Source organism: Lygodium microphyllum, chromosome 4 (genome assembly GCF_053477565.2).
Source record: "Lygodium microphyllum isolate KBCC chromosome 4, Lygodium_microphyllum_v1.1.10, whole genome shotgun sequence".
NCBI classification, from domain to species: domain Eukaryota; kingdom Viridiplantae; phylum Streptophyta; class Polypodiopsida; order Schizaeales; family Lygodiaceae; genus Lygodium; species Lygodium microphyllum.
This window is the reverse complement of record NC_141138.1, coordinates 97,181,753-97,195,454: the sequence shown is the minus strand read 5'-3', so window position 1 is coordinate 97,195,454 and position 13,702 is coordinate 97,181,753. Positions and strand designations below refer to the sequence as shown.

At 41.2% G+C, this 13,702-nt stretch overlaps 1 protein-coding gene across 11 annotated transcripts in view; it reads right to left on the bottom strand.

The window, feature by feature from the left end:
• The window catches only part of LOC148037360 (uncharacterized), a 94,025-nt gene that overhangs the window by 46,674 nt on the left and 33,649 nt on the right, over positions 1-13,702 (bottom strand). For 10 of the 11 annotated variants that reach the window (XM_087676267.1, XM_087676266.1, XM_087676265.1 and 7 more), the window contains one exon: positions 1,003-1,050. In XM_087676267.1, the coding sequence (XP_087532393.1) occupies positions 1,003-1,048 (46 nt within the window). In that variant the 5' untranslated portion in view covers positions 1,049-1,050. Of the gene's footprint in view, positions 1-1,002; positions 1,051-1,135; positions 1,273-13,702 lie in introns of all 11 variants that reach the window. The other variant, XM_087676268.1, reaches the window with a different exon arrangement.

The following is a 13,702-nucleotide window of genomic DNA, read 5'->3' as shown; positions in this document are numbered from 1 at the left end:
CCTCATGAGCTCCTCACTTGGGTCCTTCAGGGGAATACTAAGGCTGCCATGTGGGGATGGGCATTTCTTCTCAGCAATTGGCAACCTTGCTACTAAGCATCAAACAGAAATTACTTTACTGAGTTAAGCACAGCTAGACCATCTCTTGTGGGGAGAGTGGTGATTCAAGAGCTTCAATCGAATAGCAAGGATGGAAACCTAGCAAGATGGATGGAAGTTATCATTCAGTGGAGATTCAAAGGGGGACTAGGCATTATTGGTTGAAGCTTATGTTTGAGGTATTCTCCTAAGAGAGAAGCCCTAGAAAAAGCTTCTCGTCTCCAAATCACAACAAAGTACTCTACAACTTTGAGGGCCTTGGAAACCTCACATGTAGAAGTATTGGAAGAGCTTTTCAAGACAACTTTGCAGGGATGTAGAGCCATCATCTGGCCACACATTTACACAGAGAGACCCCACCTTCAACCCTCCAGCAAGAGCCACAGTAGATCGAGGTTAGGACCATGGTTTCAAGAAGCACAAATGACAACCACAACCTACCTGGTAAGTCACTCACAACCATTTCATGGTAGCTGCCTTAAGAATTAACCATACACACTTGATTGTAGCTGTGTTAAGCACCTCTGTCTTGTACTTGGCAGACGAAGAGTCAGATTATCTCCACCTACACTACCACATTTTGGGCTTCGTGAACTATATAATTGACAAACTCTTTCAAGAACCTAACAGAGATACGTTCTTTTTACATTCAAGATTCAGTAAAGTTGTTTCTATATGCTAGTCAGCAGATGAGCAGCTAGATGGGAAACCGTACTACGAGTGATATTTTTTATCTTAGTCTATAAATCTAGTGCAGTATGAGAATTTAATTCATTGCATGAAAAAATTAATGGAAGAAACGTCGTTTACAGAGAATGTGTGAGAGAGTACACACATACACGTGTATCTGGATGTGTTTGTGCCTGCAAGTTGTTGCTTTGCAAATAAAATTAACTTACTTACCCTCCAGTTGCTGCTGAGTTTGTGGTTCCTCATCCTCACTCCACATGACTGCACCATTAACACACTCAATCAAAAAATCCACCCAAAATATTCATACACTCAGATCTAGAGCATGCATATTGGATGTACCTACCTTGCCTCCACTTTTTTTAATCCGCTTGATAGCCAAAATAAATATATTGTACATGCTACATTGATAATCATCATGAGAGCAACACAGCGAATGAAAGGTGAAACCAGTCGTCCTCCTTGGCAAGGGTGGTAAATGGCCTGATTTAACACTTGTTACAGCAAGCATAAAAGTCACTAATCTAAAATAAATACATTACCACATTAGTCTTGGACAGCCAACACCTGATTGGAGCCAAAACTAGGGCCCTTTGCAGTATTTCTTTAACTTGTATTCTATCAATCTGCAATACACTAAGGTGTGGAGTGATCTCTACAAATTCCAATACTTTGGGCTGTCATTAATGACCAGTAACATCAGGATCCAATTTGCCCCCTTGATTCTGACACAATTCAAGGACAGATTGAATCAACAGCACTTGCATGCGGGCCAAATTAAGAATAGATGAGCATTCCTTCTCAGATCTATTATAATTTCTCAAATTTACGGCAAATCCCCTTGTTGCTTGGCTGAGATTTGATGGCAGCTTCTCAACACAACTAAGAAACCTTAATACTTACAAAAATTCAAAGCTGTACAAGAAATTAGTACTGAGCAATATCAAATCTGCTGAGGGAGAAGAGATGAGCAGCAAATTAGGGAAAATTCTCTAACTTTCCTGCAACAGAAATGTTTGCACAGTAGCTGCCCTGCTATTCCAGCCCTAGAAAGTGCTATAGATCAGGTCATTCTGCTGTCCCTGATGTCTCGGCTGCTCTTTCTCAGCCCAGCACTCATTCTCCACCCTCAAATCTTCCCCAAACAGCCTAGAATGGGAGAAAATGGACCCAACATGAACGATACACTTGCATACAGCCCAAAACTGGTCCAAACTCACCATTTGGCCCAACCTCAATTTTAAATTCCTAATCTCTTTGAACATGAAAGTGTTGAAACTTTCCCCAAACCTTAGTTTATGACATTAAATCATTTAAATCTCAAACATCCATGACAACAAAAGTCATTTCCAAGGGGAAACTTAATGTGCCTACGACATGAGTACCCCATGTGAAGAAAACTGCTAGGGTTTGCACCGAGAAAACACAGAGTGTACGACCATGACAGAAACACAAAGAGACAGACACAGACACAAAAAGTAAAACTCAAACCCTAAACCCAAAACTCAAAACTCAAACACAAATAGAAGAAGGGAGAGAAGAACACAACTCTAAAGTGAATGAATACTCCAAATGAATGTAAGAGTGTACATATACTCAAGGGCAAAGCAGTGTGTCGGTGAGTGACATCCACCAGAGACAAATCCAAAGTCTGTGACCGCCAATCAAACTGTGAAGAGAGAGGAATCTGCAAAACACTGACACCAAAGGCTGCTGAAGATAGAGGCGACAGCTGCAGAAGGGTGAGGTGATGTTAAGCGGCTCCTGATGAGTGCAAACACAAGTAAGAAGATGTCGCCAGATGGAGCAGGAGTAACTACACTGTCGCCAAGCTGATGGAGGCCCAAACACAGGCAGCTTGAGGGTATGGAGACTGATGCCTGGCTGATGAAGATCAAACGCAAGCACCAGATGATGGTGGAGAGGCTAGCGATGGCAGTTGGAGGCCAAACGCAGCCTAGAAGGAGATGCCTGACAGTGGGCAACAGCTGGAAGAAGGCACCAAGGCACTGCAAGGCTTGAGGGGCTGCCACATGTGAATCGACTGATGGCTGCAATCTGCAAAAACGATATAAACTGAATGGAGAGCAGCATACCTATTTACAGAAAGTTTAGGTCCTCCCAAGTGGGGTTGTGCTTATGGGACAAAGACACTCTCTAGGAACGCATTTCTATTTAAAGAACAAGTTCGATTCATTAATTAGTACGCTTTTGGGGCTATTTAAGTAAAGCTAATGCATTTTTAGCTCAACACCCCATTGGCACCTCTCCCCAATAACTTCTACCAATGTCCCTTAATACCAAAGCTAGGATTGTCTATCACCGTGACACACATCTGACTTAATCTCACATGTGCACCTCACATGTACACAACTCAAAAGTGTTACAACTTAAGCATCCAAAGAGCATTAAGTTAAAAATTCACATCCTCATGACAAAAGGCCCGAAGTATGCATAGTTGAATCGTTATGTATTATAAGACTAATAGTTGAGAGCCCCACTGTAAAAGACCATCTCATATAAGGAGGTCCTCTAAGTCACTAAGGTGAAGGCCACAAAATAAAGTAGCAAAAATTCCAACAATGTTGACAATTGCCAAACTAGATCACTATCAACAACAAGGCAAAGCTTCAATGTCTCCCACTAGGTCTAACAAGGCAAGAGATGAGTGCACAATATAAGGTCTTAAGACCTCTTCCCAAATCAAGGACTTTTTTTCTAAAAACAAGAAACTTGTGAAAACTAGAACCAAGACTCCAAAGATACCTCATAGGCAAGATACTCTAGGTCCTAGAAATATTGGTGTGCCACCTTTCTAAGACCCACCTTGACAACTCCAAAACCATTTATCATCCAAGAAGTAGTCACAAAGAGATCTTAGTACAAGACCTCATATGTAACTGGAGATCTTGATCTCGAAAACACATTAGCATCTGCAATGATCACTAACTTTTATCTAGCAAGGCTTTCTTCATAGAAGCAAGCTCCTAAAGATGGGAATGTATCAAAGTTGATGCACATGATGAAGACCATGGCAAATGCAACCAAGAACATAACTAGGGCACTCTCAACTTGCAAAAGCACTTCAACTAACCAAGGTCATGGCCTGTAAGAAAGAAATCCCCATCAAAAACCAATCTGAAGTTGGATTCAATAAACCCAAAGGGTAGGGGTAGTAGACATAAACTTTACAAACACAATAAGCTTAAAACAATGAATCAGCAAACTAAAAGCTCACAAAGTGAAGACAAAAGGCTCCCACATAGAAGATAGAAAAACAATTAACCCTAAACCACAGCTGTCAATTATTCCTTGAGCACAATTCCTTGCACACCCTAATGGTACAATGGCATAAGAGTGTTGAAAAGCCTCAATTTTAGTAGTAAATTAATCCTCATTTCTACCCCAAATTCTCTCTGCACCTCTTCCAAATCAATCCGACTTTGTCTTCATCCATTTGCCAACTGTTCTTTCCATAAAGAGCAGCCTTTCAAGTGACAAAACTAATCATTGTTTCCTCCAATAAGTCCTTCGTCCCTCATGCCTTTGCTAACTTTTTCTTGAACAAAGAGTGACCTTTCACCATTAACTCCATATGGCAATGGTAAAAGGTCAAAGGTCAAGACGAAAGCTACAAGGAATGACAAAGATGTAAACTACCGACTTAGCAACTTCTAAAAATAGCAACTATTAAAAAGGTTGACTTCTAAAAATGGTAGGTAAAGATCATACGATGACAGCATGAGAAGACCAAGGTGAGAGCTAGAAAAATACAAGAAATTATATGAAATTATTTAGGGTTCCAATGCTATAGAAATTAAGCTTTATACTTACGTTACAAATGTTGTACAATTCTATGGTCAATTCATTCAAAAGTCTTGTAGCACACAAAGAACATTTATCATAAAATCTAGCACACTAACCTCACTCCCATGCAAATTCTAAGAATCTAGGAGCAAATTTTAAAGTCTTGCATGCAAACTAAAAGTCCCATATCATGGGATTCTCGCACTTTTTTTCACCTAGCCCCTCATGGTTTGGCACTATAGCCCACCAAATTGATTGTTCACACAACTTTTGTATTTAGATGCATTTAGTTGCTTTTTAAATTGGGCCTTGTTTATACTTTCTTTTCACCCTAGGAATTTCCCTAAGGTGTCATTAATATAATTTTCTTTTCTTGGAACTAAAAGATTGGAAGTCCCATAACTTTAGTATTAACCCGCAAGCAACTCTAGAAATCCCACGAAAACAATGCAAGCTAGTTTAAAATCCTATGAGCAAGCCATGATGGCTTATGGGTATTGTAACGAGCATGGACAAAGGGAAAAATGGTTGAGTGACCACCATAAAATGCCACATATGAAACCTCACAATGAATGAAATCTTTTATTCTTGTGTGTGCAACTTAGAGAGCTCTAGTGACCTCACTCAAGTGGTCTTCTAAGAAGACGTGCAATGGAAACCTCTGATCAAACTGCCAATACACCCCACAAGTGCTTCCTAGTCACATGCCTTGCAAGACATCCACTGCGCGGAACAACTTCACACCATTGCACTATGAAGAGAGAATTGGAGGAATTTGCAATCTTGGACAAGTCCTCGGCCACTCTCCCTACAAAGCACAACTCTGGGATTAACTGCAGTCCACCTTACACATCAATATCTCATATATAACAAAGGTGGTGTGGATGGGCCCAAGCATATTCATGGTTTATCTTACCTTAGCAAAATGTCACACAAGAGCTCATTGACAACTCTTAAGTTGCATCTTCTAATGGATTTATATACATGGTTCCATAGTACAACAGCTTCACTATCTCATGCTTGGGCATATCCATCATTTCCTTAGATATACTATCACCCTGTTCCGTAGTACAACAGCTTCACTATCTCATGCTTGGGCATATCCATCATTTCCTTAGATATACTATCACCCTCTTCCTATGTTTCATAGTCAAGTATAGCCAATTCATGAGCTTTGGTCGACTCTTTAGCACAATGCTCTTGCTCCTTGCTTTATCTATCGATGCAGTGTTGGGCATAGAGGTGCCAAAGGTGCATGGGATAGTGGTAGACGTTGAGAAAATACCTAAAGTTCCATAGATTGAGGCTAGAAAGGCACTTATCAAAGAGCAAGCCATATCAAACAAATGCCTCAAATGCTATTCTTTCGAACACCAAGGCTCCTAGTGCATACGCTTTGGCATTGAAGCCACTCAGTAGGATACAACTAATTACTCAAAGGTACACTCGTCGTTAGTGGAGGATGGCTTCACTAGAGTTCAATGTCATGGAGTTAGGGGCCAGCCCAATCTTGAGCAGCCCCAACTAAGAGAAAGCCATCTAGATGCCTACCCAAAATCACCAAGCCCCCCCTCCCCCCCCCCCCCCACAGCAACACCCTCCTCCCCGCAAGAGCATTGTTGTTACATACTTGGACATCCGAAAGGGCACTAGTGGCATTAGTCACAATGGTCATAAAGTGACTTAGAATCAATGCACTGAGGACACTTCAAGGTTAGGGCAGTGGAGTCCTATTCATAGATAAAACCAACCTTCCTTCTCAGATAGGGTGGTAAATGACCTAATTAAGCACCAATTACAACAAGCGTAAAGTTCACATAAACTAAAATACAAGTTAACTAGGCCATTTTAACTCCCAAGTGATTATGTGCATCAATTACCCTTGGATTGGCATTAATTAATTAATTAACGCCTAGTTCCTAGTATCACCACTAACACTTCTTGGTCAATTACATGCCCTGGGCCAAAATTGACACCAAGCACCACCTAGTATCTATTAGCGCTTCCTTTAGCACTTCATGCCTTTCTACAAGTCCTTAATCTAAATATCTATCACCAACACAGAACACATTAATCCTGCTATATATGTCTTGCACAATGGAATCAATGCTACATATTCTTACATGCAACAAGTCACAATTATGCGGCGGATTGACAGAAAATAAATATCCATATAAAATAAAAATTTCAATCGGTTAAAATCAATAACTAATCAATAAAGTAATATGAATACTCATAACATTGCCCAAATAGAAAAGTGATTGTTTTCAATTGACAAGATCAAGAAATGGTATGGGTGCTCAACGACATGTGAGAGTGATCAATATGATTTATTAGAATTTTTGCTTGTGACACCCACTAACATCTTGAGGTCCTTGGCCCATCAATGTGACTTAATTAACTTTCACATCACATGTGCACATTTCATTAATGTCTAAGCCAAAATGCCAAGCACAACATTAAAATTTCATGTATCTTTGGGACGTGGTCATGACCCAAAGAGCCACATTTAGATTATTTGAAACCTCAAATTTTTCTATCTAGATAGCTACATCCTCCACCTACTTTCTTAAGTGCTATGTCTCAACTTTGGTTTTCGTATTTACCAAAAAGGCTACTCCATTGGTTGTGCCACAGTGGTGAGTACCATTTGGAGACTTCTTGACAACTTGTCTTGCATCAAGTTTCCAAATGCTCCATCATCCACCAAGCAAAGTGCAAGATGACCTACAACTATCACTTACACGGGCACGAGTTCATGATGCCCCAAGGAAGAAGAGTCCAAGCCTCCTAGAGGTGATACTTTAAAGGTAGTAGGTGTGACATACGAGGTTGAAGTTCCATCCACGGTCTTTCTCCCACCTTGGGAGTTTCTATTAGCCTACCATTTTATATTGTCATTCTATCATCTCCTCATTGTGAGCTCTATCAGAGTATGACAATGACATTGGAGCTCTAGCTATCATTTTCACTCAAATTAGTGCATTTTCTTCATTAGCCACGTATTTGTCAACTTATGCAAACTTGCCAACCCGCCACCTTGGGAGTTTCTATTAGCCTACCATTTTATACTGTCATTCTATCGTCTCCTCATTGTGAGCTTTGTCAAAGTATGACAGAGACATTGGAGCTCTAGCTATCATTTTCGCTCAGATTAGTGTGCATTTCCTTTGCCAATGTGCATTTTCTTCATTAGCCAGGTATTTGTCACCTTATGCGAACTTGCCAACCCGCCATTTGCCCTATCAGCCCTTGTTAGCCACTTTTTGTGCCACATCAGCATTTTTCGGCTTCACTTGGTGCTGGTCGGCCAGATTTGGCTGGCCAACTGCCAAATTTACTCACATTTCTAGCTGGTCAGCCAGTTTTGGGGTAGTTTGGCTATATGTAGCCATTCCCCTCATTGAGGCAGATTATCCTTCTCATTCTTCTACAGGTCCACAATCAGACTTCAGCATTCTCCTCCATCTCTTGCAGGTGCTGCTAGCTGCACACTCCATCTCCATCTTCATCATTGTCACCATTTCCATCACCGTCTCCAGAACTATCATCATTTTCTAGCCTGATCTGGTGCCTTCACTGACGCTTTGGGCTGCCTGCAAGGATTGATCAGTCAATTCAGCATTCTTTCCAAATTCAATGCAAATTTCTCTTTCATTCTTGCTCTCTTTTCTCTTCTCCTTTTCTCGAATGTTCACATTCCTCTTCCCTTCTACACTCACATATAGTATCATTGCTTAAGTGAGGACATAGAGGTTTCCTTCAAAGAAAACCACCCTTCTGTTGAAAACATGAGTGTACAGCCTGTCCTTTGCTGCAACAAATGCAGATTTTCTGCATTTTGCAGGTGCTTTCAACAAAGGTGGGACATCTATAACTGTGTTCAAATGTAGCTGATTATTCTCTCCGTTCGGGCTCTTCTACAGCCAAACCAGCAGATTTAGTGTGTTTGTAGGTCTAGAGACATGGAATATCACCACTTCCAAGGCTTTGATGACTCACATAAGGAGTCCACTCATGCTCCTTCTATGGGTGGTGTGATCATTGGAAAGATCGGAGGTCCAAGTCCCATTCTAAATGGTGACCCTCTCTTGACAGGTCACATAGATCCAAGCAGCCATCTCCTCCTCCCTCTCTTCTATTAGAGAGTAGTCATTCCCTGAACTAGCATCTCTCAAGCTGCTATTAGTTCAATTAGGTCTCTTCAAGGTTCTCTCAAAGGGTATTAAGCATTTTTCATGTCAATTTGTGGGCATTTCCAGCAATCACAGTGTATGGGAACATTCTCAAGCAGAACTATGCCACATGGCAAGCAGGATGGTCAGCGCTGATTATTTTATTCATTTATGATGTTGTCAGCTGGTTGCTGGCCAGGTCGGCCAGCTGGCCAATTGCATTATTTTATGGCTTTTATTCACACTATTTATGTCCCCACTCACAGCCTACCCTTCTCACTTGCTTTTTGGGTATTGGTGGGAGAGATTCCACTTGAGGAGAACATCGATAGCCCTTTTACATCTGCCCTCTTCATTTCAGCATTCATTGACTGCAAATTTCTATGTTCTGTCTCTTTTCTCTCTCCCTTTCTCTCATGTTCATTGTATTTCAATCTTGTCCATACGCTTTTGCATTCGCTGCACTCTAACATGGTATCAAAGCAGCATTGAAGGGCTGATTGATCATGGGCAGACCTAATTGGGAGGATTCTTCGTTGCAACAAAAGTTTGAATTTTCAGCATTTGGAGGCTGCAATGAACAAGTTGTGTGCAGAGAAAGCTCAAAGTTGCTGCTTTTTGCAGGTCTTTGCTGCTCGTGGAGGAAAGGCTGCATTTTCAGCCTTTTACTGCAGATTTTGAATTTTCACCACTCCGACAAGTGAAACTCTTTGCAGACGAGCAGAGGAAGCCCTAGCACGCACCGACACCATGCACAGAGTTAGATGGGGCTGCCCTTGTTTTTGTGCAAGTCATTCCATTTACAATGTCGACTGAAATTGATGCAAAGTTTCACACTATTATGGACTGTAAGGTCCCTATGTTGCTAGCTCTTCCTTTAGATCAAAAGCTTGATGGGGAGAGTTACTGCATATGGCACGTAATGATGCTCACCATCTTGGAGTCTTATTTTTCATCGGAGCTCATAACCAAGGCTATAGAGCGTACTACAACTCGTGATGCCTCTAAGCTTTCTTCAAATGAGAAAGCCGAGTTGATGAAGGTGCTGAGCTAAAACACGCTCCACAGCTGATTAGCATTTTGAAGCAGCCCCAAAACACACTTAATTAATAAAAAATGCAAATTCAGCGAACGGCTCGAGAGAGTTTCAATGGTCCCCCAAAACCCTAATTATTGGGGCACCCTTCAACATCTATAAATAGACAGGCTGCCCACCATTCAACCTTGATCCTTTTGTGCAAGTTTCTCACTCTATCATGTAAATTTCAGCCATCGACCACCTACCATCTGCTCTCCAACCATCACCGATTGCAGCCCATTGCTATCCAAAACTAGCGACATGTTTTCAACCATCACCCTGCTCTTTAGAGGTCTCCATCTGCTGTGTCATCATAGCACTTGATCATCCTACGTTTTCAACAACTGGTAATAGGCAACAAGCTGTTGCCATCTCTCCCACCAAGCGATTACTGTAATACCTTCGTTTTTGCTATCCAAGAGGCCGTCTAAATCAGTAAACACCTATCCCATTGTCGCTTGACAATTCTCTGCCTTGGGTTATCGGTTTTCAGCCTTCCTCTAGTGGTACAATGCTGTATTTACAAGATTTCAATCTCTGACTACTGTGTTTTAGTGGCCAGCCTGCTTTCCTTTATTATTCAGTATCCTCTCATCTCCAACTAGTGGTTATAGTACCTCGGATCTGTCTCCGCTCGATGTCACTCTCCGACACTCCATTGCTCTACCCTTGGACATTTTGTACACCCTTACATTCATTTACAGCATTCATTTACAGCATTTATTCACTTCAGAGTTTCTTCTCTTTGTGTTTGTCTTTGTGTTCGAGTTTTGAGCTTTACTTGTCATTGTCTGAGTCTTTGTGTTTCAATCTTGGTCATACATGATGTATTTCCTCAATGCAAACCCTAGCATATCTTCACATAGTATCAAAGTCGGTGCTCTTCTTAAAAGTATCCTACAGTAATTGTGAAGGCTAGTCTTTGTGTGAGACTCACACACAATTCAATTCTAACTCATAATGTCTCACGTGCATTCTTCTTTAGATCCTGCGATGCCTTATCAAGGTTCCCCATCATTGCAAACTCTGAGAAGGTATTATGGTCTCAAGAAGGAAGTAGACACACCTTCACCATTGCCATCTTCTTCAAGTTTTCATCATCTTACAAATGAACTATTTGAGGAGTACTTGCGTGTCATGTACAATCACGTTTACACTCCTCCAATGTTGGGTGTAAAGTCCCTTCGTCTCTGTGTATAAAGATATATGGGTGTAAACACACCCTTATTGTACCCTAACATATAAATATATTCTTTTATTCTTTGTGTACCATCACAATCTAGTACACCTATCTCTGCATTCACTCTCTCCCACTCTCAACACTGCTGCTCTCGCTTTTGTCTCGCAGTCTCATTGAGCACTCTCCCCTTAAAACTAGTATCAGAGCTTTGGCGAAGGTGTGCACGCTTCCCAAAGTCAAGGCGAGTCAGTTTTCAGCTCGCGCACGCAAAGAAAATAGCAGGTCGTTTTTTAGCAAGTGGCTGCACGCACATCAAGGCGACAGTGTTTCAGACTCATTTTCGCTCAGACAATCACTCGACATTACACGCCTGCGCAAGCAAGCGACAGCCAAGCAGCAACTCCCAAGCAGGCAATAGGCAGGCGACAATCTAGCAGGTCACGCAACAGTCAACACGCAGGCGAGCAACTAAGTCGTCACGTTTTTTGATAGATTTTCATCAATATTTTATTACCTTTTTTTTCCAAGCAATACCCTTGCTTCTCTTGCAAGCAGCCCCCTGCTCACTGACAAGGGTTCGCGCGTGTAAGCACAGTTCTCAGATTTGTGCGGATTTGTGCCCGAAAATTTGGGGCTTTTCCCAAAATTGATGTTGTTCATGCATAACAGTGACATTTGACCCAGAAATTGTGAAAATTGTGCACATTGGCCCTAAAATTTTTGGGGCTTTTCACGTGTCAGTGAAATTTTGCTCAACTGAGTCAGATTTACTGACATTGGTGCGCACATTTGGACCCGAGAAAGTTGGGGCTTTTGCAAAATTTTGTGACATTTTGCTAATCTTGCCCGTTTTCCACTTTCCAGAACATGTATTAATGCAATCGGGGCAGATTGGTCAGTGAAATTTTGGGGCTTTTGTCGAAATCTGTGGATTTTGGCAAAATTGATGTGACAAATGCACTTCGCGAACATTGCTGAAGCAATTTTGGTGCTGTAAGCGGTGAAATTTATCTCCCACTTGTGAGATTTTGGAGAAATTGCAGTGAATTTTGGTGTTTTTGTGTATCAAAAGTTGACTTGGTCACATATGTATGCAGTACACATGTTGGGCAACTCCCATTGAGTTGATGTATTGCTGAATATTCATGTTGCAGCCATCTTAGTGATCATTTGCAGATCTGGGATTGTTGTAGATGTATTTTCGGTGATATTGCTGAAGTGGGAGCCACCTGGCAATGATGTATGCATGTAATGCATGCTGAAATTTTAGTTATACTACTAAAAGTCATCCATTCTACTGCTGTACATGTACTTGGACTGAATTTTGCTCTTATTTTCTGAAAATCTGGGTTTAAATCAGCTGAATATTCAGCTCATTGTTTGCTATCATAAATTGCAGCATTGATTTTTGGTGCATTGCTGAAAAATGGCTGCAAATGCTTCTAGCAGCAATGACACTAAATCCATCTTTGAAATCAAAAGGTTTGATGGCACTAGTATTGATTTGTGGAAGGACAAGATGCAAGGCATTCTATTTCTCAAGGACTGTGAAAATGCTCTCTTGGAAACTAAGCCTGTAACTATGACAAATGTGGATTGGGCTAGACTCAACAAGAAGGCTATTGCATATATTAAGATGGCCGTGTCTGATGATGTACTGGAAACTAAGCTTGCCACTATGACAGATGTGGATTGAGCTAGACTCAACAAGAAGGCTACTGCATATATTAAGATGGTCGTGTCTGATGATGTACTTACAGATATTAAGCGTCTCGATACGGGTTATGCTATATGGAAAAAGTTAGAAGACACTTATAAAAATACAACTCCAGTGAATCAAGTGCATCTTATGCGCAAGCTTGTGAACATGGAGTTGGATGAGTCTAAGCCAATAACTGAGCATTTGAGTACTTTCACAAGGATTTTGAGTCTGTTACAAGACTCTGGCTTGCTAGTCTTCGATGATAAATTGAAGGCTATTTTCTTGTTGATGACTTTGCATGATAGCTAGGAGTCTTGGTCATTTCACTTAGCAACAACCTTGCTTTAATCTTTGATGGTGTTAGGGGCTCTATTCTCAATGAGGAGATCAAAAGAAAGTCCAGTGGAGAAAGCAGTGGTTCAGCCTATCACCTTAGAGGCAGGTCAGAAAACAGGGATAATGCAGCAAATAAAGGCAAAAGTAGGAGTAAAAGCAAGGACAAACAGCAGGATGTTACTTGCTACCAGTGTGGGCGTAAAGGGCATAAAAAAGCCCGATTGCCGGTACTTCAAGAAAAAGCAAGAAAGAAAGAAACAGCAGGGTAAGAAAAAGAAGGATGACAAGAAAGATGATGACAGCTCTTCCTCAAAAAAGTTGCAAAGGCAAATGTTGCATCAAGTGTGGTCATTGAAGAGCTTCCTGGTACTGAAGAGATACTTGTTGTAGCCTCATGTAATGATGCAGATATTATGGCAGCAGCATGTGATATGCACATCACCAAAAGGGAAGTAATTAATGCCTTACTTTGAGCTCATGATGGGCTGTCACAATCATGGATAGTGGACAGCGGTGCTTCTTTTCATGTTACTCCCTCTTTGGAGTCATTTTTTAAATACACTGCAAGTTGCCTAGGCAAGGTTTACTTGGGCAACAACTATGCATGTGCGATAGAGGGTGTAGGTACCATTCAC